Source organism: Salvelinus namaycush, chromosome 32 (assembly GCF_016432855.1).
Source record: "Salvelinus namaycush isolate Seneca chromosome 32, SaNama_1.0, whole genome shotgun sequence".
Lineage (NCBI taxonomy): Eukaryota > Metazoa > Chordata > Actinopteri > Salmoniformes > Salmonidae > Salvelinus > Salvelinus namaycush.
Window position 1 is genome coordinate 15,925,883 of NC_052338.1, and position 26,251 is coordinate 15,952,133.

Consider the following 26,251-nt stretch of genomic DNA (forward strand, 5'->3'; position numbering starts at 1 on the left):
TCAATAGGTTCCAATCTCATACTGATCCTCAGTCAGACCCTCTTTCTCTGTGGTAACCTCAAGGTCTCCAATGGGCTCAGGTGTAGGAATCAACTCAGGGTCTGGGGTGGCCTCCAGCTCTGAGAACAGACTATTTAGCACAGAGCCTACATGCCATTATCATACATGCAAAACAGTAACGTACTGTCATTACCTCTTTGGGCGATTAGTTCTTTCCGCCTGATGAAGCCATCATATGTTGCAGAGCTAACGAGACCGTGCTTGTTGTTGGGTCCGACCCTCGGACCCAAGGGACTAGCCGCATTTTGGGATTGGGCGAAATAAGGTCCTGGAATTAAATGTAACAGATTGACAGTCAGTGTTGGCAGAATTGCTAGCCTATAGGGATAGGACAAGACAGGTGTCCGAAGTGGCACCCGATGACCTATAGAGTGCACTACTTTTGACCAGTGCATCATGGTCTGGGCAATAGTCTAGACATCCTGGTTGCCTCCCACAAATTATAACTGGCTTTACACTTCTGTACGTACTAGAATGCGAGTTAGGCAGACTTCGTTGCTCTATGCCAATGTCACTACCTTATCCGCTTGAATACATACAAAATAGCTAGCAAGATGGAGATCAGTTATTTTTAATGAGTGCATTATGCCATTGGCTAGTTTGCCTCAACTACCTACACTAAAACCACTGCAAAGGTATTCCCTACAAAATTTGGTTTCAAATCATGACGTTCTGCTATGTCTACCTCGTGATTTGTTGGGAGAAGTTGCCAAACGAGTCAGTCATTGAAACCAGACCCTAGTCACTGCTGTTGCCTAGGGTTGGATTATCAAGACTACCTGATCAAAGGTAGTGCACTACATAAGAAATAAGATTATGCCATGTCAGTCAAATTACCTCTCTTGAAGTCAAGGCAACTCACACAAATGCCAGATGATACTGGCTTCCTGTCCCCTGTTGAGGCAGGGAAGCCAGGTTTATCGATACCTCCACTCATCCGTGGAGATACAGGTGTACTCTTCTGTTTACTTGGGAGGACCATCACGGGGCCCAAAGTAGTATCCTGGTCCCATACTAAAATGACAACACATTAAACACATGCTGGCACACACATTTGCAGTCAAGACACTCAATTAGCCTTCCCTCAATTTCCATCTCAACCATATTGGAGAAGGTCCCGCCCCTGCAATGTTTTGAGAAGGTGTTGATGGAATAGAGGGATTAAGACGTCAAATACACCTTTCTTGGCTTTCATCCCAATACTCCAATTGTCACCAGAGGCTGGGGCTTTGTTGCGGTAGACATGAGGTTCAAGTTGGCTACCACCTAGTCTTGGACTGAGGGGACGTTGTGCTGGAGCTTGATCAACCCCTTTCTGTCTACTCAGGCTTGTACAACGCCCACATAGCAAATCATTCTCATCAGCAGACCTCCATCTGAAATGTATGAAAGACCTACTCATGGACCAAGAACACACCACTTTAAAAAATATATATGGTTATTCCAGTGAATAGGTCACAGCCCAGTAACAGTAGCTAAGGAAATGTGACTTATCCCACCTGCCATCAATGAAGGAGCATGCCTTGTTGCTAGGCTCTGCATGGTTCATGACAGGGACTGCTATAAGGTGGCAGGTGATGTACAGCTGTAAAAAAACAGGATAAGCAAAACAAAGATGCAGAATCACAGTAGCCTACATAATGTCTGTAAATGTTACTGTAGAACCATTTAACTACAGTACCCATAATGGCCTCTACAACATCTGTTCTTTAAAAAAAATACCGCCCTCACCTCTGCCCTGTCCTCCTGGTAGAACCTAAAGGCATCAATGTGGAACCCGAGCTTGTTGTCCTGGGTTCTACGCATAAAACCAGAGCGGGAACCAGGCAGCTGGGAATCCGTCAAGCACCTGGAGGGAGATAATATTAAAATACATATCGGGGCATTGTCCTTAGTAACCAATTAAGTCTCAGAAGCCACCAAGCACCAGGTGACTACTTTAAAAGTGGTGGAAGCCCTCAAATGGCATATACTATCGTTCTCTACGGGCCAGCCGGAGAATAGTCGTTCTATGCCATTTTCCCCCCCTGCTTACCCATCACTCTCAATGAAGACATATCTGGGGACAGAGTTGCTATCAGGGTCCAGTGTGGCCACGCAGCTGCTAACAAAGACCCTGAGCCTGGTGTGGTGAGCAACCCTGACAGACGCCTCAATGTTGATGGGATCACCCAGGAAGTAGACTCCAGAAACCCGCTCATAGAGCCAGTCACCTGGAAAGGAAATGGCAGTAAAGACAGGATATCCAATAATGAACTAATGGAGCCTAACAATACTCCTTATAGTCCAAGGACCATCTGTTTAGATGTGAATTGGCCCTGGCAGCTAAAACATCCATTGCAGTGTAGTTCAAGAAACAAAGCCCTCTCATATCACTTCACAAGCGCAACACTTACTCTACCCCATTTAGTTGTAGCCGACAGTATTTCAGTGACAACACGTTTGTGGCATCAATCTTCCGTTTTTTCAAACACTTGTGTAGACACAGATAACCAATTAGCACATGTACGCCTCTGTCTTCTGTATGTTAACAAGCACTGTCACATGGAACCATGTCCGTGTGGGAACCCTATAAAACGTGTAGTAATTTATCTTTTTTGAAAATGTATCGCTGATATGAAAAACCGTACTGCAAGCGATGCGTTTTAAAGTTACGAACGCGAGTCGCTATTAAAACTACCGAGTCGCTCAACTAGTGAGCATCAAATAATGGATTAAAATGAGGGGTTTGTTAATTAACAGGGCCATGTTTTAGTAGGCAAACTGTATAACGTTGTAGATAGGTTATGGGGAACACTTCTTTCTGGACTACCCATCCCGGATCCGGGATCATTCTCAGAAACGCTGACTAGCATAGCATAGCGCCACAGGGATATAATTTCATGAAATCACAAGTCCAATACAGCAAATGAAAGATAAACATCTTGTGAATCCAGCCAACATGTCCAATTTTAAAATGTTTTACAGCAAAAACACAACATATATTTATGTTAGCTCACCACAATATCCAAAAACACACCGCCATTTTTTCACAGAAAAGATAGCTTTCACAAAACCCACAAATAGAGATACAATTAATCACTAACCTTTGAACAACTTCAGATGACAGTCATATGACATCATGTTATACAATACATTTGTTTTGTTCGATTATGTGCATATTTATAGCCACAAATCGTGGTTTTACATTGGCGCCATGTTCAGAAATGGCTCAAATAGCGAAAGTAATTACAGATAGCAACGTGAAATACTCATCATAAACTTTGATGAAAGATACATGTTTAACATATAATTAAAGATACACTGGTTCTTAATGCAACCGCTGTGTTTGCTTTTTACTAAAGTTATTTTTTAAATCTCAGCATGCAATAATCTGAGACAGCGCTCAGCCATTCTCTGCCATGTTGGAGTCAACAGAAATACGAAATTACATCATAAATATTCCCTTACCTTTGATGATCTTTCATCAGAATGCAGTGCCAGGAATCCTAGTTCCACAATAAATTGTTTTATAATGTCCATTACTTCTGTCGAATTAGCAACTTTGGCTAGCATGTGTAGTTCACGTGTCCATCGAACTTCACGCTAATGAACAAAAACTTCAAAAAGTGATATTACAAATCGAATAAACTGGTCAAACTCAGTTGAGAATCAATCTTCAGGATGTTTCTCATATATATCCAATAACGTCCCAAACGGAGCATTTCTTCATGTCTATCTAACGCATTGCAGACAAGGACATCACATGCGTAGTGTGCGTGGCCAAGAACTGGCAATCTGCCTGACCAGTCACTCCATTGGCTCTCATCCAGTCCCACATCATGCTAGACGCTTCATTCCACGTTCTACTGCCTGTTGACATCTAGTGGAAGGCGTATGAAGTGCATACAGACCCATAAATATAAGGCAATTGAATAGGCGATGCCTTTCACAGCGACCCATTTCAGAATTTTCACTTCCTGTTTGGAAGTTTGCCTGCCATATGAGTTCTGTTTTACACAGATATAATTCAGACAGTTTCAGAAACTTCAGAGTGTTTTATATCCAATAGTAATAATAATATGCATATCATATGATCTAGGACAGAGTACGAGGCCATTTAATTTGGGCACAAATTCATCCAAAAGTGAAAATGTCAGCCCCTATCCCTAAGAAGATAAGTAGTCTGTGATTCCGTATTTTGCATGTCAGAGTGGCATTTGTGCTACATAGTACATTTATATCTGCCTGTGGCTATGGAACCCTGACCTGTTCACTGGACGTGCTAACTGTCCCAGACCGGCTGTTTTCAACTCTCAGCAGAGAGTCAGCACAGCAGGAGCGGTAGAGAAACTCTCAATCAGCTATGAAAAGCCAACTGACATTTAGTCCTGAGGTGCTGACCTGTTGCACCCTCGACAACTGTTCTGATTATCATTTGACCATGCATGAACATTTGAACATCTTGGCCTGTTATAATCTCCACCCGGCACAGCCAGAGGACTGGCCACCCCCCATAGCCTGGTTGCTCTAGGTTTTGGCCTTTCTAGGGAGTTTTTCCTAGCGTTTTAGGCTGGGTTTCTGTACAGCACTTTGATATATCAGCTGATGTAAGAAGGGCTATATAAATAAATGTGATATCTGAACATTCAATTCACGGGTTTTACCTAGCTTCTGGGAGATCGCCATTGTATCCTTGTGATTGACTATCTGAATGTTCAACAAAATTGTACCCTGCAAAATGCAGCCCACGATTTATATACCCACTTGTCATAAGCTTCAATGAGAACTGAAGGGTGTCTTCAGCAGGCACTGTGGCGGTGAAAGGGATCCAGGTCGGCTGGAGAGGAGAGCTGTCCAAACTGTACTTCCTGAAACAGAAAGTACAGACCGGTAAATACACCAATAGGTCAACGCAGGATTCCTATGATCGTCATACAACAGTATAGCCTCAACTCACCTTTCATAATGACACTCAATTGGGATTACAGCACCAGCCATTCGAATAACGGCATCTGGTGTGGTTCTGGGTGTATATCTGAGGAGGTTTGTGTAGATCAATGAGTCTTCATTCATCTGTGGAGTCACAAAGCAGCATTTAAGAGAAGGTTGTTTCAAGAAGTCAACTACTGAAAACAAATATATAAATATATTACCAGGTACTTGGTTCCACAGTCCGAAAGTGCTGCAAATATTCTGTACTCATCACCGGCTGCTGACGCTGTAGCCCTACAGTGGTCTTGGTCTTGGTACTGTTCAACTCCAAGTCGCAGGTCATCCTCGTCGATGAGATTACCGAGTTTAAACAGATCAGCCTTCACGACTATCTCCATGTAGTCTGAATGGCACGTCACAGCGACAGTTTCTACTCGAACTGGCCTTGAAACTGTTTGTTGGAGTGGAGGCTGTTTAAAGCGTGGACGATTGTCAAATTGTGGTGTTCGCCTTGGAAGTTGTTGCCATGTGTCAGTGCTATAAGTATATGACAAAGCAGGAGAGATTAAGAAGTTTTCCACAAGTAAAAACCAAACCAGTTGCTTGAACAATAACCTGAGCCTGTTTGCCATCATGCCAACAACTAATGTGACTCTGTAGGTTAGAGGACAGCGTGCCTCTGCTATGCTACAATTGATGAAACTGAGGTAGCTTTTAACAACCAACCAGGCTGCACACCTGGGCTGGATTACACCCTAATTGGGCCTTGCATCTGATTAGTCAAGATCTTTAATTGGCACGCATGTTCAAATCAAATCACATTCTATTTGTCACATACACATGGTTAGCAGATGTTAATACGAGTGTAGCGAAATGCTTGTGCTTCTGGTTCCGACAGTGCAGTAATATCTAACAAGTAATCTAACAGTTCCCCAACAACTACAACTAATACACACAAATCTCAAAGGGTTGAATGAGAATATGTACATATAAATATAAGGATGAACGATGGCCAAGCGGCATAGGCAAGGTGCAACAGATGGTATAAAATACAGTACATAAATATGATATGAGTAATGTAAGATATGTAAACATTATTAAGTGGCATTGTTTAAAGTGGCTAGTGATACATTACATCAAGATGGCAAGATGCAGTAGATGGTATAGCGTACAGTATATACATATGAGATGAGTAATGTAGGGTATGAGAACATTATATAAAGTGTCATTGTTTAAAGTGGCTCGTGATACAGTTAAGTAAGGTAAGGTTCCGTTTTGGGACCACTATTGTTGTCACTATATATTTTACCTCTTGGGGATGTCATTCGAAAACATAATGTTAACTTTCACTGCTATGCGGATGACACACAGCTGTACATTTCAATGAAACACGGTGAAGCCCCAAATTGCCCTCGCTAGAAGCCTGTGTTTCAGCCATAAGGAAGTGGATGGCTGCAAACGTTCTACTTTTAAACCCGGACAAAACAGAGATGCTTGTTCTAGGTCCCAAGAAACAAAGAGATCTTCTGTTGAATCTGACAATTAATCTTGATGGTTGTAAAGTCGTCTCAAATAAAACTGTGAAGGACCTCGGCGTTACTTTGGACCCTGATCTCTCTTTTGACGAACATATCAAGACTGTGTCAAGGACAGCTTTTTTCCATCTACGTAACATTGCAAAAGTCATAAACTTTCTGTCCAAAAATGTGGCAGAAAAATTAATCCATGCTTTTGTTACTTCTAGGTTAGACTACTGCAATGCTCAACTTTCCGGCTACCCGGATAAAGCACTAAATAAACTTCAGTCAGTGCTAAATACGGCTGCTAAAATCCTGACTAGAACCCCAAATTTTGATCATATTACTCCAGTGCTAGTCTCCCTACACTGGCTTCCTGTTAAGGCAAGGGCTGATTTCAAGGTTTTACTGCTAACCTACAAAGCATTACATGGGCTTGCTCCTACCTATCTTTCCGATTTGGTCCTGCCGTACATACCTACACGTACGCTACGGTCACAAGACGCAGGCCTCCTAATTGTCCCTAGAATTTCTAAGCAAACAGCTGGAGGCAGGGCTTTCTCCTATAGAGCTCCATTTTTATGGAATGGTCTGCCTACCCATGTGAGAGACGCAGACTCGGTCTCAACCTTTAAGTCTTTACTGAAGACTCATCTCTTCAGTGGGTCATATGATTGAGTGTAGTCTGGCACAGGAGTGTGAAGGTGAACGGAAAGGCTCTGGAGCAACGAACCGCCCTTGCTGTCTCTGCCTGGCTGGTTCCCCTCTCTCCACTGGGATTCTCTGCCTCTAACCCTATTACAGGGGCTGAGTCACTGGCTTACTGGTGCTCTTTCATGCCGTCCCTAGGAGGGGTGCGTCACTCGAGTGGGTTGAGTCACTGACGTGATCTTCTCCTGTCTGGGTTGGCGCCCCCCCTTAGGTTGTGCCGCGGCGGAGATCTTTGTGGGCTATACTCGGCCTTGTCTCAGGATGGTAAGTTGGTGTTTGAAGATATCCCTCTAGTGGTGTGGGGGCTGTGCTTTGGCAAAGTGGGTGGGGTTATATACTTCCTGTTTGGCCCTGTCCGGGGGTATCATCGGATGGGGCCACAGTGTCTCCTGACCCCTCCTGTATCAGCCTCCAGTATTTATGCTGCAGTAGTTTGTGTGTCGGGGGGCTAGGGTCAGTTTGTTATATCTGGAGTACTTCTCCTGTCTTATCCGGTGTCCTGTGTGAATTTAAGTATGCTCTCTCTAATTCTATCTTTCTTTCTCTCTCTCGGAGGACCTGAGCCCTAGGACCATGCCTCAGGACTACCTGGCATGATGACTCCTTGCTGTCCCCAGTCCACCTGGCCGTGCTGCTGCTCCAGTTTCAACTGTTATGCCTGCGGCTATGGAACCCTGACCTGTTCACCGGACGTGCTACCTGTCCCAGACCTGCTGTTTTCAACTCTCTAGAGACAGCAGGAGTGGTAGAGATACTCTTAATGATCAGCTATGAAAAGCCAACTGACATTTACTCCTGAGGTGCTGATTTGCTGCAACCTCGACAACTACTGTGATTATTATTATTATTTGACCATGCTGGTCATTTATGAACATTTGAACATCTTGGCCATGTTCTGTTATAATCTCCACCCGGCACAGCCAGAAGAGGACTGGCCACCCCTCATAGCCTGGTTCCTCTCTAGGTTTCTTCCCAGGTTTTGGCCTTTCTAGGGAGTTTTTTCGAGCCACCGTGCTTCTACACCTGCATTGCTTGCTGTTTGGGGTTTTAGGCTGGGTTTCTGTACAGCACTTTGAGATATCAGCTGATGTAAGAAGGGCTGTATAAATACATTTGATTTGATTTAATTACATCAAGATGGCAAGATGCAGTAGATGGTATAGTGTACAGTATCTACATATGAGATGAGTAATGTAGGGTATGTGAACATTATATATAAAGTGGCAAGTGATAAGTTGATTACATAAATTGTTCCATTATTAAAGTGGCTGGAGTTGAGTCAGTATGTTGGCAGCAGCCACTCAATGTTAGTGATGGCTGTTTAACAGTCTGTTGGCCTTGAGATAGAAGCTGTTTTTCAGTCTCTCGGTCCCCGCTTTGATGCACCTGTACTGACCTCGCCTTCTGGATGATAGCGGGGTGAACAGGCAGTGGCTCAGGTGGTTGTTGTCCTTGATGATCTTTTTGGCCTTCCTGTGACATCGGGTGGTGTATGTGTCCTGGAGGGCAGGTAGTTTGCATCAGGTGATGCGTTGTGCAGACCTCACTACCCTCTGGAGAGCCTTCCGGCTATGGGCGGGGCAGCTGTCGTACCAGGCGGTGATACAGCCCGACAGGATGCTCTCAATTGTGCATTTGTAAAAGTTTGTGAGTGTTTTTGGTGACAAGCCGAATTTCTTAAGCCTCCTGAGGTTGAAGAGGCGCTGCTGTGCCTTCTTCACCACGCTGTCTGTGTGGGTGGACCATTTCAGTTTGTCGTTGATGTGTTCGCCGAGGAACTTAAAACTTTCCACTTTCTCCACTGTTGTCACTTCGATGTAGGTGGGGGGTGCTCCTTCTGCTGTTTCCTGAAGTCCACGATCATCTCTTTTTTTTGTTGATGTTGAGTGAGAAGTTGTTTTCCTGACACTACACTCCGAGTGCCCTCACCTCCTCCCTGTAGGCTGTCTCGTCGTTGTTGGTAATCAAGCCCACTACTGTTGTGTCATCTGCTAACTTGATGGTTGAGTTGGATGTGTGCATGGCCACGCAGTCGTGGGTGAACAGGGAGTACAGGAGGGGGCTGTGCACGCACCCGTGTGGGGCACCAGTGTTCAGGGTCAGCGAGGTAGAGATGTTGTTTCTTACGTTCCTCACCTGGGGGTGGCCCGTCAGAAAAGTCCAGGACTCAATTGCACAGGGCGGGATTGAGGCCCATGGCCTCCAGCTTGACGATGAGCTTGGAGTGTACTATGGTGGTGAATGCTGAGCTGTAGTCAATGAACAGCATTCTTACATAGGTATTCCTCTTGTCCAGATGGGATACGGCAGTGTGCAGTGTGATGGCGATTGCATCATCTGTGGACCTGTTTGGGCGGTATGCAAACTGAAGTGGGTCTAGGGTGGCCGGAAGGTCGAGATGATTTGATCATTGACTAGTCTCTTAAAGCACTTCAGGATGACAGAAGTGAGTGCTATGGGGCGGTAGGCATTTAGTTCAGTTATCTTTGCCTTCCAGGGTACAGGAACAATGGAGGCCATCTTGAAGCATGTGGGGACAGCAGACTGGGATAGGGACTGATTGAATATGTCTGTAAACACACCAGCCAGCTGGTCTGCGCATGCTCTGAGGACGCGGCTAGGTATTCCGTCTGGGCCAGCAGCCCTGCGAGGGTTAACACGTTTAAATGTTTTACTCACGTCGGCCACGGAGAAGAAGAGGGTATCCCGCAGTTCTTGAAGCGTGGATTTCGATTGGTCAGACCAGCGTTGAATGGTTCTAGTCACCGGTACATCATGTTTGAGTTTCTGCCTATAAGACGGTAGGAGCAAGATGGCATCGTGATCGGATTTGCTGAAGGAAGGGCTTTGTATGCATCGCGGAAGTTAGAGTAGCAGTGGTCAAGTGTATTACACCTGCGCATAGTGCAATCAATATGCTGATAGAATTTAGGTAGCCTTGTTCTCAAATTTGCTTTGTTAAAATCCCCAGCTACAATAAATGCAGCCTCAGGATATATGGTTTCCAGTTTACATAGAGTCCAGTGAAGTTCCTTTAGAGCCATCTTGGTGTCTGCTTGAGGGGGAATGTACACAGCTGTGAAGATAACTGACGGGAATTCTCTTGGAAGGTAATATGGCCGGCATTTGATTGTGAGGAATTCTAGGTTGAGTGAGCAGAAGGACTTGAGTTGCTGTATGTTGTTATGATTACACCATGAGTCGTTAATCATGAAGCATACACCCCCGCCCTTCCTCTTCTCAGAGAGGTGTTTATCTTTGTCGGTGCGATGCATGGAGAGGCCTGGTGGCTGAATCGATTCCGACAACATATCCCGAGAGAGCCATGTTTCCGTGAAACAGAGAATGTTACAATCTCTGATCTCTCTCTGGAAGGCAACCCTTGCTCGAATTTCGTCTACCTTGTTGTCAAGACACTGGACATTGGTTAGTAGTATACTTGGGAGCGGTGGGCGATGTGCACGTTTATGTAGCCTGACCAGGAGGCCGCCCCTTCTGTGGCGCCGTTGTCTTGGGTCAGCTTTTGGGATCAGATCCGTTGTTCTGGGTGGTGGTCCAAACAGAGAATCTGCTTCGGGAAAGTCGTATTCCTGGTCGTAATGTTGGTAAGTTGGTGTCGCTCTTATAGCCAATAGTTCTTCCCGGCTGTATGTAATAAGACTTAAGATTTCCTGGGGTAAGAAATAATACATAAAAAAACAAAATCCTGCATAGTTTCCTAAATACTCGAAGTGAGGCGACCATCTCTGTCGGCACCATCTTGTCGGCACCATCTTGTTGGCCGCGTTCCTCTGCCCAGGCGTCGCTGATACGTGGCAGATCTTAAAACGCCTGGATAGGTATTTTACATATCAGCTAACACATCATATGTTATTGCAATCTGTAGTGATTGGAAACCAAATCTTTCTGTAGGCTTCGGAGCTTTCAACAAATTGGGCCGAAAACGGTTAATTACTCGGCGCTTCATTGTCTGTTCACAATGCACATTAGTGACATCTGCTGGCCAGCAATAAATATTTTAGATTCTTCAAAGTAGCAACCCTTTGCCTTGATGACACCTTTGCACACTCTTGGCATTCTATCACCAGCTTCACCTGGATGCCTTTTCTTTAAGAAGTCTTGAAGGAGTTCCCACATATGCTGAGCACTTGTTGGCTGCTTTTCCTTATTAACTCTGTGATCCAACTTATCCCAAACCATCTCAATTGGGTGGAGGTCGGGTGATTGTTGAGGCCAGGTCATCTGATGCAGCACTCCATCACTCTCGTTCTTGCCATAATATGGACTTGGTCTTTAACCAAATAGGGCTATCTTCTGTATACCACCCCTACCTTGTCACAACACAACTGATTGGTTCAAACACATTAACAAGGAAATAAATTCCACAAAGGAACTTTTAACAAGGCACACCTGTTAATTGAAATGAATTCCAGGTGACTACCACATGAAGCTGGGAAATGGCACTCCACACTGCCCTTTCCCACCTGGACAAATGGAACACCTATGTGAGAATGCTGTTCATTGACTACAGCTCAGCATTCAACACCATAGTGCCCACAAAGCTCATCACAAAGTCAAGGACCCTGGGACTAAACACCTCACTCTGCAATGTATCCTGGACTTCCTGACGGGCCGCCCCCAGGTGGTAAGTGTAGGCAACATCACGTCTGCTATGCTGATCCTCAACACTGGGGCCCCTAAGGGATGTGTGCTTAGTCCACTCCTGTACTTCCTGTGACCAAACACTACTCCAACACCATCATTAAGTTTGCTGACGACACAACAGTGGAATGCCTGATCACCGACAATGATGAGACGGTCTATAGGGAAGAGGTCAGTGACCTGGCAGTGTGGTGCCAGGACAACAACCTCTCCCTCAATGTGAGCAAGGCAAAGGAGCTGATTGTGGACTACAGGAAACGGCGGGCCAAACAGGCCCCCTGGAGCGTTGGGCCAGTAACCGAAAGGTTGTTTGATCGAATCCATGAGCTGACAAAGGTAAAAAACTGTCGTTCTGCTCCTGAACAAGGCAGTTAAGCCACTGTTCCTAGGCCGTCATTGTAAATAAGAATTTGTTGTTAACTGACTTGCCTAGTTAAATAAAGGTTAAATTACATTTTTAAGTTAAAAAAACATTGATGGAGCTGTAGTGGAGCGGGTCGAGAGTTTCAAGTTCCTTGGTGTCCACATCACCAACAAACTATCATGGTCCAAATACACCAAAACAGTCTTGAAGAGGACACGACAAAACTTATTCCCCCTCAGGAGACTGAAAGGTTTTGGCATGGGTCCCCAGATCCTCAAAAATGTCTAGAGCTGCACCATCGAGAGCATCCTGACCAGTTGAATCATCGCCTGGTATGGTAACTGCTCGGCATCTGACCATAAGGTGCTATAGAGAGTAGTCGGTACGGCCCACTACATCACCAAGCTTCCTGCCATCCAGGACCTATATTCTAGGCGTGTGTCAGAGGAAAGCCCAAAAAATTGTCAAAGACTCCAGCCACCCTAGTCATAAACTGTTCTCTCTGCTACCGCACGGCAAGCGGTATCGGAGCGCCAAGTCTCGGTCCAAGAGGCTTCTAAACAGCTTCCACCCCCAAGCCATAAGACTCCTGAACATCTAATCAAAATGGCTACCCAGACTATTTGCATTGTCCCCCCCCCCCCCTTCTACGCTGCTACTACTCTCCATTATTATCTATGCATATCTCAATATCAAATCATTACTGGGTAACAATTATTGTAAGTACCTTACTGTGATTGTTTTCAATAAAAATGGTCAAAAGGAAACAAATAGATTCTCAGCAAAGAGCATTTTCTCAATCAATAATTTTGCTAGGACTATCTGGTAGTGGTCTGTAGTGAGGGGAAAACTGAAACCTTGCTGTTATTGGCAGAGGTCTATTAACTCATTTACCGCAGGCTATTACTCCATCCCACCAAAACAGGCATTTCAGGCAGTCTTTTCAAATATCTATTATACTAAAAGGCCATTATTATTATTTTCACAATTTCACCGATTTATTCCAACCTCATAGTCTGAAAATATATATAAAACACATTGAAATATTGTTGGACTGCACTGGGCCTCTAAAGAAGGTGCTAATTAGGCCTAATTCATCCTTTATTAGTGATTATGAGTATTAGCCCATTCATTACCCCCGTACAGCTTGCAGGTCACAAATACATTTTATCAACAAATCTTGAAGACCTGTGTAAACAGCACACATCGATTAGGACACCGTATAAATCCCGAAACACAATCCACATTCTCTCAGTTCCGCTATTGGACAAAACTGCGCCTGTACCATTTTGGGGGGCTGGTTGTTACTTGCTCATCATTATGGCTTTTATTGGCCATGACTTCATATAATCAAAATAAAACATTATTTTCAACTGAATATATTTTATGTAAGGCAAAAAAGGTTAAAGATATCACATTTGTTAACGTTTAGAAAACCTGTTGTCATTGTGCGCCCCTTCTTTAAAAAATATTGGTACGGTCTTTTCAATTGCGCTGAGAGGGTACATTGAGGCACAAGAAGAACGGGAGACCTGATCCGTATAACATGAAGTGGACCAATGTCGGTGGTAATTGATCGGTTTATTCTACTTTAAGAAAAGGAAACACCACACTACGGCATAATTTCATTTTTTCCCCGCGAAGAGGAGGATGGTGGCCGGGTAGTCACAACTTCGGACTCGCTGCTGTTCCTTGGCACGCGCACTGATCCAGTTGGTGAGGTGAGTGGTACTAGTAGCCCACTTGAGATGGAGAATGATAGGCTACATTGTTGTTATATTGTTGCACATCATAACCACCTTTATGGGATGTGAGCGGAATAGTTGTAGTCTGCAATGTCACACGTTTTTGTAAATCTAAATCCAATATAGGCTATGTAATAGTGCGTCAACAGCAAGCGTTATGCTTTTTACCTAGAAATCAGACGTAGGCCATTTCAGAGCTACAATATCTTCCAAATGTATTATTTTCTTAATTGTCAATTATATGCGCAATAATATGACCGTTGGACACCTACAAGCGAGCCAGCTGTGGTATCTAACGTGGGCTTTCTATGGTAATACAAGCATTTAGAATGGAATGACTGAGAATGTGAAGGTAGGGTTAGGCCTTTCTTTAATGCTTCTTTATTACTTGACGACAGTGGCCTGCTGATCTGTCACGTATAGATGAGCACGCGTAGTGCTGCCTTTAGGGCTGATGAAGCAAAGCTTTCAGCTCTGATCCAATGTGTAATAGCCCCAACACGCGGGCGTCCAAAGGGTACTACGGTACTGTGCCTAACTGACCATCATAATGCTGTATAATAACGGCAATTGTTGATCTTCTCCAACAGAATTATACATATTTAGACCAAGTTGGTAGTTTTCATAAATGCTTTCTCCCTCAGCCCTCTAAACTGGTTTTCATCAGCTTCTCCACGGTTCTCTGACAGGATTTTAGAGCGAAAAAACAGAATGTAAAACATTTTGTGACATCTGTCTCCATGGGGGCCATGAGCAGTGATTTGTGCGCTGGGGACCCATAATTATTACAGTCTAGCCTGCCTCAGACCTGTCTTGTTTGTTTATCGTGTCAACCTTGGAGACACAAATGTCAAGATAGAAAACGCAGGAAAAGTTAGCCTGGGGCACCATGATGGCTTATTTGAGCAGCTCAGCTGAATCTGACAAGGCAAGCTGGATCAAAACTGTAATCTTACGAGGCCTGTATACAAACCTGCTCTGTCTGAAGCCATTTTCTTGAAATGAGATCAGATAGCAGTTTATTGAACTCTTCCTCTGCTGTGTGTGTCACAGGAGGCTGCTGAGGGGAGGATGACTTATAATAATGAATGGAATGGTCAATACCATTCCATTTATTCCCTTCCAGCCTTTACAAAGAGCCCGTCCTCTCCAATTAAGGTACCATCAGCCGTGTGTGTGCTTCTCTGAGTCTGTTTACATATCTGGAGTGCTTTCATCTATTTTGTGATGGATAGAAGAAAGAACAGATCTTAGGACTAGAAGGGACAATGACCCAGGAGACCAATATCACAGTGCATGTGTAGTCTGCTGTCAGTTTGGTGTGTGGGTTAGTCAGACAATGACAGAGCTCCCATCTCCCCCATGGTGCCACTGCTTTTCAGACACAACTTCTCTCCTGTAGTGCAGGAAGTGAAATAACTAACAGTGACACTCCTTTTAGTTTTTTAGGCGCAATCCTTTCAACAACCACTATTTCACACCTGGCAAACAGTTTGACTACGTCCAGCTGGTCACCTGGAATAATATACATAGAATGAAAGATATGGACAGTAGGCTAAATACTTTGTGAAATGACAGACTGGCTCTGGCTGGTTCTTTATCAGTGAAGTGGCTGATTGACTGTGATACTTCATTAGTGACCTCTGACCAGTTACAGCACCACTCACTCACTCCTCTCAGGACTCACTCCAGGCTCAAGTGACATTTCAGATGCAAGATAAAGCATATTCTGTGTCTCCCAGGGAATGGAACAGAGGCTGTTATTGTAATCAGCGAAACCACTTAAACTCATCCTTCCTCTCTTTCTTTCTCCCTCTTCTTCCTCCTCCTCCATACCATCAGCCTTCTGCCCATCTGGCCCTCTTAAGACGTTTGGAGGTCTTCTTCCATTAAAGGCCCAATGCAGCCATTTTTTTATATCAAGTCTTTTCTGGGTAACAATTTAGTACCTTACTGTAATAGATTTCCATTTAAAATGGGTAAAAATAGCTTTTGGGGCTACTTTCTCAAGCAATAATAATTTTGCTAGGACAGTCTGGGGGTGGTCTGAGTGGGGAGGGGAAAACTGAAATTGGTCTATTAACCAGTTTACCGCATGGTGATGTCACCATGGAAAGCCAAAACTCCCGCTAATGCAAACCTCCTGATTGTATTTTAATCAGGAAATAACACTGATCAAATGTTTTGATACTTTTTACAGTGTTAGTTTCATCCGTTGTTGTACAATATGACACAAAACAAAGGGGAAAAAACAGAAATTTGACTGCACTACTCTTTAACAGAGAGTGGTGAGTGTCTGTTATAAAAGAGGCTGACTATGGGTTACTGCTGCTCCCTCTCACTCTGCCTAGGCCCTGGGTGGGTGGTCCTGTAGCGAGGGAGAGATCGAGAGAACCTTAGCTAAAACTATCGTTCTATACTCCATATTCTAACTGATCTCATTGCGGTGGTGGTCGGCTGGTTTTATAAAACAAGCTGATGTTTCCATCACTAAGTGAGCTGCTGTGTAATGTGATGGTGGCCAGCCGGGAAGATGCTTCATTGCCTTTTACTCGTGTGTGTAGAACGAGAGGGAGAAAGCTGTTGCTCTTAGTACCATTCCATCAACATGATCACACTACCTCATACTCCTCCTGTTGTCTGACATGAGGTGGTTATGAAGACCAATAGTTTTTTATTTAACCAGGTAGGCCAGTTGACGACAAGTTCTCATTTACAACTGCGACCTGGCCAAGATAAAGCAAAGCGGTGCGACATAAACAACAACACAGAGTTACACATAAACAAACGTACAGTGAATAACACAACATAAAATAAATATAATAATCTATGTACAGTGTGTGCAAATGTAGATGAGAAGGGAGGTAGGCAATAAATAGGCCCTAGTGGTGAAAATAATTACAATTTAGCATTAATACTGGAGTGATAGATGATGATGTGCAAGTAGAGATACTGGGGTGCAAGAGGGTAAGTAATAATATGGGGATGAGGGTGTTCTATTTACAGATTGGCTGTGTACAGGTACGGTGATCGGTAAGCTGCTCTGACAGCTGATGCTTAAAGTTAGAGAGGGAGATATAAGACTCCAGCTGTGTGTGTGTGTGTGTGTGTGTGTGTGTGTGTGTGTGTGTGTGTGTGTGTGTGTGTGTGTGTGTGTGTGTGTGTGTGTGTGTGTGTGTGTGTGTGTGTGTGTGTGTGTGTGTGTGTGTGTGTGTGTGTGTGTGTGTGTGTGTGTGTGAGAGAGCAGCGAAATAAATGGTAGTATTTTATTACTCCTCTGTATTGTATTGAGCAGGCCAGTGACCTAAGAATGGCAACCCAGTCAGTGATTGACTGAAGCTGAAGGTTGTTGACCTTTGCTGTGACCTATGGCAGGGTGGCTTTTCAGAAGGGATGTTTTCATTTTACCCATTGGTAAATGTCATTCAAGGTTCTCCAGGGGATCTGTGATTTCACTGAGAGTATAATAAATATATATATATTACACACACCAGGACAAGCACAGCAGACAAATATTTATCATCTATTTGATAGGTACACTGTAGAGGACAGAGCGATTATAGTAAGGGAGGAGTCCTCTGCCTCTCCGGAGAGGAGGATTAGTTGGCTGCTTTGCTCTTTGGGTTAGGCTGACCTTCACCCCCCCGTCGTCGTCAGTTCATCAGTCCGTCCGTCCGCTCCCCAGCACAAGCATGAGTGTGTGTGTGTTTTCGTGCATGTGTGTGGTACTCCCCAACAGGCTCTGATGGGCACAGACAGCAGCTGCACAGACAGCAGCTGCACAGACAGCAGCTGCACAGACAGCAGCTGCACAGACAGCAGCTGCACAGACAGCAGCTTCACACACAGCTGTAACTCAATAGGCTTCCACTTACAGCAGGCAGCACAAACACACACACATTACTCCCTGCATGGAATCCCAAATGAAGGGCCTCCAGTCTGACCTGTCTCTCTGAGATTGCTCAATGTCAATCCCCCTGCTGCAGCCGTCTCGTGTGTGTGCGTTTACTGTGTAGTTCAAACTTTATTGGCTACATGCGCCGAATACTGCAAGGGTAGACTTTACCGTGAAATGCTTACTTACAAGCCCTTAACCAACAGTGCAGTTCAAGTAGAAGAAAATATTTACCAAGTAGGCTAAAATAAAAAGTAATAATAAAAAGTAACACAATAACGAGGCTATATACAGGGGGCACTGGTACCGAGTCAGTGTGCAGCGGTACATGCTAGTTGAAGTAATCTGTACATGTAGGTGGGGGCGAAGTGACTATGCATAGGTAACAAACCACGAGTAACAGCAGTGTACAAGACGGGGGGTGGGGGGGAGGTCAATGTAAATTGTCTGGTGGCGATTTTTATGAATTGTTCAGCAGTCTATTGGCTTGGGGATAGAAGCTGTTGAGGAGCCTTTTGGTCCGAGACTTCGTGCTCTGGTACTGCTTGTCGTGTGGTAGCAGAGAAAACAGTCTAACTTGGGAGACAGGAGTCTCTGACAATTGTATGGGCTTTCCTTTGACACCGTCTATTATATAGGTCCTGGATGGCAGAAAGCTTGTTCCCAGTGATGTACTGGGCCATTCACACTACCCTCTGTAGCGCCTTATGGTCAGATGCCGAGCAGTTGCCATACCAGGCAGTGATGCTCTCGATGGTGCAGCTGTAGAACCATTTGAGGATCTGGGGGCCCATGCCAAATCTTTTCAGTCTCCTGAGGGGAAAAATGTGTTGTCGTGCCCTCACGGCTGTCTTGGTATGTTTGGACCATGATAGTTTGTTGGTGATGTGGACACCAAGGAACTTGAAGCTCTCGACCCGCTCCACTACAGGCCCGTCGATGTTAATGGGGGCCTGTTCTGCCCGCCTTTTCCTGTAGTCCACGATCAGCTCCTTTGTCTTGCTCACATTGAGGGAGAGGTTGTCCTGGCACCACACTGCCAGGCCTACCACTGTTGTGTCGTCAGCAAACTTAATGATGGTGTTTGAGTCGTGTTTGGCCACACAGTTGTGGGTGAGCAGGGAATACAGGAGGGGTCTAAGTACACACCTGTGAGGGGCCCCAGTTTTAAGGATCAACGTGGCAGATGTGTTGTTGCCTACTCTTACCGTTTGGGGACGGCCCGTCAGGAAGTCCAGGATCCAGTTGCAGAGGGAGGTGTTTAGTCCCAGAGTTCTTAGCTCAGTGATGATCTTCGTGGGCACTATGGTGTTGAACGCTGAGCTGTAGTCGATGAACAGCATTCTCACAAAGGTGTTCCTCTTGTCCAGGTTTAGAAAGGGCGGTGTGGAGTGCGATTGAGATTGCGTCATCTGTGGATCTGTTGTGGCGGTAAGCGAATTGGAGTGGGTCTAGGGTGTCCGGGAGGATGCTGTTGATGTGAGCCATGACCAGCCTTTCAATCCACTGCATGGCTACCGACGTGAGTGCCACGGGGCGTTAATCATTTAGGCAGGTTACCTTCGCTTCCTTTGGCACAGGGACTATGGTGGTCTGTTTGAAACATGTAGGTATTACAGACTCGGTCAGGGAGAGGTTGAAAATGGCAGTGATGACACTTGACAGTTGGTCCGCGCATGCTTTGAGTACACGTTCTGGTAATCCATCTGGACCAGTGGCTTTGTGAATGTTGACCTGTTTAAAGGTTTTGTTCACATTGGCTACCGAGAGCGTTTTCACACAGTCATCCAGAACAGCTGGTGCTCTCGTGCATGCTTTTATTTAGTTTTTTTTAATCTCACCTTTATTTAACCAGGTAGGCTAGTTGAGAACAAGTTCTCATTTACAACTGCGACCTGGCCAAGACAAAGCAAAGCAGTGTGACAAAAACAACAGAGTTACACATGGGATAAACAACTGACAGTCAATAACACAATAGAAAAATCTGTATACAGTGTGTGCAAATGAAGTAAGGAGGTAAGGCAATAAATAGGCCAATAGTGGCGAAGTAATTACAATTTAGCAATTTAAACTGGAGTGATATGTGCAGATGAGGATGTGCACGTAGAAGTACTGGTGTGCAAAAGAGCAGAAAAACAAATATTTGTTTGAGGTAGGTAGTTGGTTGGATGGGCTATTTACAGATGGGCTGTGTACAGCTGCAGCAATCGGTAAGCTGCTCTGACAGCTGATGCTTAAAGTTATTGAGGGAGATATAAGACTCCAACTTTAGTAATTTTTGCAATTCGTTCCAGTCATTGGCAGCAGAGAACTGGAAGGAAAGGCGGCCAAAGTAGGTGTTGGCTTTGGGGATGACCAGTGAAATATACCTGCTGGAGCGCGTGCTACAGGTGGGTGTTGCTATGGTGACCAGTGAGCTGAGATAAGGCGGAGCTTAACCTAGCGAAGACTTATAGATGACCTGGAGCCAGTGGGTTTGGCGACGAATTTGAAGCGAGGACCGGCCAACGAGAGCATACAAGTCGCAGTGGTGGGTAGTATATGGGGCTTTGGTGACCAAACGGATGGCACTGTGATAGACTGCATCCAATTTGCTGAGTAGAGTGTTGGTGGCTATTTTGTCAAGGATCGGTAGGATAGTCAGTTTTACGAGGGTATGTTTGGCAGCATGAGTGAAAGAGGCTTTGTTGTGAAATAGGAAGCCGATTCTAGATTTAATTTTGGATTGGAGATGTGTGAGTCTGGAAGGAGAGTTTACGGTCATGCTTCAGTTTTGCTTGCCTCGAGGTGAGCATAAAAGGCATTTAGCTCATCTGGCAGGCACTGGGCAGCTCGCGTCTGGGTTTCCCTTTGTAGTCTAATAGTTTTCGAGCCCTGCCACATCCAACGAGCGTCAGAGCCGGTGTAGTAGGATTCAATCTTAATCCTGTATTGACGCTTTGCTTGTTTGATGGTTCGTCTAAGGGCATAGCGGGATTTCTTATAAGCGTCCGGATTAGTCTCCCGCTCCTTGAAAGCGGCAGCTTTAGCTCGATGCGGATGTTGCTTGTAATCCATGGCTTCTGGTTGGGATATGTACGTACAGTCACTGTGGGAACGACGTCATCGATGCACTTATTGATGAAGCAGATGATTGAGGTGGTGTATTCCTCAATGCCATTGGATGAATCCCGGAACATATTCCAGTCTGTGCTTGCAAAACAGTCCTTTAGTGTAGCATTCCTGCTTTAGTTTTTGCTTGTAAGCAGGAATCGGGAGGATAGAATTATGGTCAGATTTGCCAAATGGAGGGCGAGGGAGAGCTTTGTATGCATCTCTCTGTGTGTGTGTGGAGTAAAGGTGGTCTAGGTTTTTTTTTTTTTACCTGGTTGCACATGTGACATGCTGGTAAAAATTTGGTAAAACTGATTTAAGTTTGCCTGCATTAAAGTCCCCGGCCACTAGGAGCGCCACTTCTGGGTGAGCATTTTCTTCTTTGCTTATGGCCTTATAGAGTTGGTTGAGAGCGGTCTTAGTGCCAGCTTCGCTTGGTGGTGGTAAATAGACGGCTACGAAACTCTCTTGGTAGGACGTGTGGTCGACAGCTTTTCATAAGGTACTCTACCTCAGGTGAGCAATACCTTGAGGCTTCTTTAATATTAAACATCGTGCACCAGCTGTTATTGACAAATAGACACACACCCCCACCCCTCGTCTTACCAGAGGTAGCGTCTCTGTTCTACCGGTGCATGGAAAATCCTGCCAGCTCTATATTGTCTGTTTCTTCGTTCAGCCACATCTCGGTGAAACATAAGATGTTACAGTTTTTAATGTGGATGGTAGGATAATCTTAATAGTTGGTCATTTATTTTATTTACTAACGATTGCATGTTAGCAAGGAGAAAGGAAGGCATTGGGAGTTTACTCGCTTGCCTCAGGATTCTCAGAAGGATCCCCGATCTGCATCCTTTTCCCGGTGTCTTTTCTTCACGCAAAGGCGTGGATCTGGGCCTGTTCCAGTGAAAGCGGGATATCCTTCTCGTCGATCTCATTAAAGGTAAAAGTTTCTTCCAGTCCACGGTGAGTAATCGCTTTTCTGATGTCCAGAAGTTATTTTCGGTCATGAGACGGTAGCAGCAACATTATGTTCCACAATAAGTAAAAGAATAAGCTACACAAAACGCAAAATAATTGCACAATTGGTTGGGAGAATGTAAAACGTCAGCCATCTTCTTCAGAGCCATCTTGATTTCCGTCAGGATGAGGCTTTTTTTCAGTAAGTACTAAGCCATCATCCAAAGATCAATAGGACTAGTCCTTATATAATTCTGAATCTTAAGACAAGACCATGCATATCAAATGGCACGCTATTCCTAATGTAGTCCACTACTTTTGACTAGGGCCCATATGGCTCTGATCAAAGGTAGTGCACAATATAGGGAGTAATGTGCCATTTGGGACCTAGGATAATGTATAATGATGGAGAATCGAGTGTTGATCTCATTAGATCATTTGTAACCTGTTCTCTAACTCTCCTAAACAGTTTGTCCGTCAGACATTGTTTATGTTGACTAGGCAGCAATAATATATTCTGAAGAGCTCATTTCATAGATTGCCTAAGGTAGGGTCTGTTAAGTTGGTCTCAGGCACAATGATGGGTTCAATTGGATTTCAATTGGTACTATTAATTAGGCTTTTATTAATAAGGGCTCGCAATGAGTGACCTGAAGATCCCTCTTGAATCTCTGACAAAAACAGAATGACAATATAGTCGATGTAAGAAGGTGAGTGAGGTGATATTGGTGTGTGTGTCTACAGTCTAGTTGTACCGTCAGGATGAGCGAAGAGGTGTGTGTGTGTGTGTGTCTACAGTGTAGTTATACCATCAGGATGAGAGGAGAGGTGTGTGTGTGTGTTCTGCTCTTTTGTCTCTGCCAGTGTCCAACTGCCAGCCAAGCGCTGTTGTCAGACACTGCCTGCGGGCCATGTCTCTCTGTGCATGTGTGTGTGCGTGGCCCTGTCCAGCAGGTGAGAGAAGCACGTGCAGGCCAGATAGAGAGAAGAGATGTGACCCACAGCACAGCGCTGTTTACATGTCTGTTTAGACGAGGGACGGGGGAATGTGGCGAGAGGGGACAGCCTTGTCTTGTACACACTCTTGCAAGAGGCTGTGGGCTAAAATATTGATGTGTGATGGTTGGTTGTTGCTACTGGCACAGGATGCCCACCTACTGTTGTCACATGTTGGGGACTCCGACTCTCCAAGTCTCCTCTTCTCTCTGTCATCTCTTCTCCAAGTCTCAGATTCAGCTCACTGTCGCAATTGTCGTTGTTAACCCCCTTTTTACTCCATAAAGTTCTCAGGGTGGCATTTTCCTCTCACAATCATACACGCTATGAGTAAATGCACCATAATGTTTTAAATAAACGGAGAGCTGATACTGCAGCTCGCAATTGCATTAAGTGTAATATGAGTTTTGTCTCTGTCATCTCCACTAACTGTTAGCGCAATAGTTAAACTATCTCATTAGGCTTGAGCCATGTCAACCTTTGCCACATCGTTGATCAAATTGCTCAATGAAACGCAGCTAAAGTATTTGAAAGAAAACAAATAGTATAGGCCCCATGTTATGGAGCGGGGCCAGACTGGCTCTAAAGCCCTCTGGAAATATGCTAATGAGTCTGAATGACCATGGATGCAGCGTTGTGATTGACCCTCTAGAAAGGAGCACAATGGATCTCTTGTTTGGTGATCACGAGGGCACTCTGCTCCCACACACACACACTCTTTCTGCTTCATTTGTCATGTTTTTGACAGTTTGTTTTTATGGGTTAGAACACACTTTGAACCCCAGAGTTAATCATTGTTAATCATTGTTAACTTCTGACGTCTCTAAGAAGAAAGACTTTATGGTTTGATGATAAGGGCCTTTTGAACCTGATCACCAGTGTTCACAAGGAAGGAAATATAATGCTACATGGGATGATTGACAGATAACAACCAAGATATGGCATCTGGTCTGTCCCGGGCGAAAAATACATCTTTATCTAGTTGTTATGTCTTTTCAACCAGGACTAGGTTACAACCTGACAATTAACTAGTTATGACATTTTATTACCAATTTTGATTTCTGGATATTGTGGGATAAAGAACAGGAGTAGCAGATTGATTCTCTCGCTCCAAACAACTTGTTCTTATAGTGGACACTTCAGTGTAGCACCTTTTCCGAGGGCACACTTGTTAAACTTGTCGCTAGAGGTGGCTCATCAAGGTGGGTCGTAGCCTGAGGCACAAACGGGTAGCTAGAAGAACAGTCACATTCAGCCTTTAAGTTCTCCTGTGAGAGAGAGCCACCAAATGCAAGTCTCCTCTGATTTGTCTTTGTCTGAGAACTTAGCTTGTGGAACATGAGAGAAGCGAGATGCTGTGTAAACGTTCTGGGGATCAGTGGCGAGCGAGAGGTCTACTGGGATGTGTGAGTCTGGGGCCGTGTGATTGAGCTGTCTCACTGGATCGGTCTACCTCTCTTTCGCCATCTTCTCTTCCTCTACTCTCCTCCTCATGGCTTTCTCTCTTCCTTTCCTCTCTTTCTCTCTGTGAATGCACTGAAAGATGCAATATTGATTGGGCTTCACCCAACAGACTGTAAAGATAATTCCCCATGAATCCCCTGAAACAAAGGACAACCAGTCAGTGTAAACAGAGAATGTAAAGAATATCTCTATCCCTCTCTCTCTCATTATCACTCTTTCATTGTCTCTCTCCTTTTGCGCTCCTTCACTTGCTCACTCTCACCCCCCCTGTTTCTGCAGGGTCTCACCTTCCATCCTATGGAGAGGCTGATTGCAATGCTGCTGTTACCATGGCAGCCAGTGGAACACATTAAGCTTTATAATAACACACAGAGCGGAGAAAGGGAAGAAAATAATCAAGAGCATGAGGAGGAAACTATAAATAGAGAGAGCAGTAATCCCTAGCATCATTTCTTAAACCGTAACTTCAGATGGCTGTGTTGGCTTTGTAACACATAATTTCCCTTGCAGCTAGTACAGTATACACACTGTCCCTTCCCAGAGTCCCCTATCAAGTCAGTCAGTTTTGACAACGAGGGCTGATTCCAGTAATGTAAGATAGCTACTATGGTGTTTGTGACCTCATTCAGCTATTCTGAGCTCCACTCTTATATTTTAAGGATGAATAATGACACACGCCCAGTCATCTAGGGACAGTCAGACTGAGATGTGGCCCGCGGGTGATTTTGTATTTTTTTATTGTTTTATTATTGGATCAGAAATGTATGAAATGCAAAAACTGGATGTGGAGGTCCTGGGCTGGCATGGTTACATGTGGTCTGCAGTTGTGAGGTCAGTTGGATGTACTGCCAAATTCTCTAAAATGTCGTTTTAACACATGAATGGCAGGGATATTAAAGCATGTAGAAAGTGAAGTACTAGGAACCATTTTGTCCTTGTGATGATTTTACAGAGCTGTTAGATAGCGATCATGTTTCAAAATAAAGAATATAGAGAAGAAGGCAGACGATTGTTTTTTTTGTTAGTTTAAATGGTTTTTTTTTGTCGCAGTTGTAAATGAGAAATTGTTCTCAACTGGCCTACCTGGTTAAATTAATAAAGGTGTAATAAAATAAATAGCGTTGTTTGTAACTTATTTTTTAACCTATTTTGTACATAATGTTGCCGCTACCATCTCTTATGACCGAAAATAACTTCTAGACATCAGGACTCCGATTACTCACCAAAGACTAGCAGAATCCTTTTTTCCTTTCACGACTCTGACGAGCCCGACGCGAAGGATATACTGCTTCCTCGGTAACAAGCCCCTATCCCCGTGATCTGCGCGGAGAAAGAGGAGCCGAAGGGCGGGCTGCCTTCTGAGAATTAGTGATCCAGTGATGGAATAAACAGACTTCCCTCCATTCTGCTAGCAAACGTGCAATCTTTGGAGAATAAAATCGACGAGTTAAGCGGAAGATTAAACTACCAACGGGCCATTAAAAACTGAAATCAAATTCAAATCAAATGTATTTATATAGCCCTTCTTACTTCAGCTGATATCTCAAAGTGCTGTACAGAAACCCAGCCTAAAACCCCAAGCAGCAAGCAATGCAGGTGTATAAGCACGGTGGCTCGGAAAAACTCCCTAGAAAGGCCAAAACCTAGGAAGAAACCTAGAGAGGAACCAGGCTATGAGAGGTGGCCAGTCCTCTTCTGGCTGTGCCGGGTGGAGATTATAACATGCCCAAGATGTTCAAATGTTCATAAATGACCAGCATGGTCAAATAATAGTAATCACAGTAGTTGTCGAGGGTGCAACAGGTCAGCACCTCAGGAGTAAATGTCAGTTGGCTTTTCATAGCCGATCATTAAGAGTATCTCTACCGCT

General features: G+C 44.5%; 2 protein-coding genes across 2 annotated transcripts in view; one reads left to right on the forward strand and one right to left on the reverse strand.

The window, feature by feature from the left end:
* LOC120026850 (zona pellucida sperm-binding protein 3-like) lies at nt 1–24,675 on the reverse strand. Its single transcript, XM_038971560.1, has 10 exons — nt 24,669–24,675; nt 5,196–5,425; nt 5,000–5,115; nt 4,807–4,910; nt 2,096–2,273; nt 1,792–1,909; nt 1,560–1,645; nt 1,276–1,436; nt 898–1,074; nt 1–119 (listed from the first exon to the last, which is right to left on the reverse strand). The coding sequence occupies exons 1-10, from the start codon at nt 24,673–24,675 to the stop codon at nt 1–3; spliced, it is 1,296 nt and encodes a 431-aa protein (XP_038827488.1).
* LOC120027530 (cAMP-dependent protein kinase inhibitor alpha-like) overlaps nt 13,758–26,251 on the forward strand; it is a 26,692-nt gene continuing 14,198 nt past the window's right edge. The window contains exon 1 of the mRNA XM_038972508.1: nt 13,758–13,949. The gene's annotated coding sequence lies outside the window, so the exon portion shown is untranslated. The remainder of the gene's footprint in view (nt 13,950–26,251) is intronic.

Bases quoted from the DNA above. Each gene is read 5' to 3' on its own strand.
- LOC120026850 (XM_038971560.1), bottom strand. The intron at 1,437-1,559 runs GTGGGATAAGTC...CATACATTTCAG, and splicing joins TGCTCCTTCATTGATGGCAG to ATGGAGGTCTGCTGATGAGA. The intron at 1,075-1,275 runs GTGACAATTGGA...TTGTCATTTTAG, and splicing joins CAACAAAGCCCCAGCCTCTG to TATGGGACCAGGATACTACT.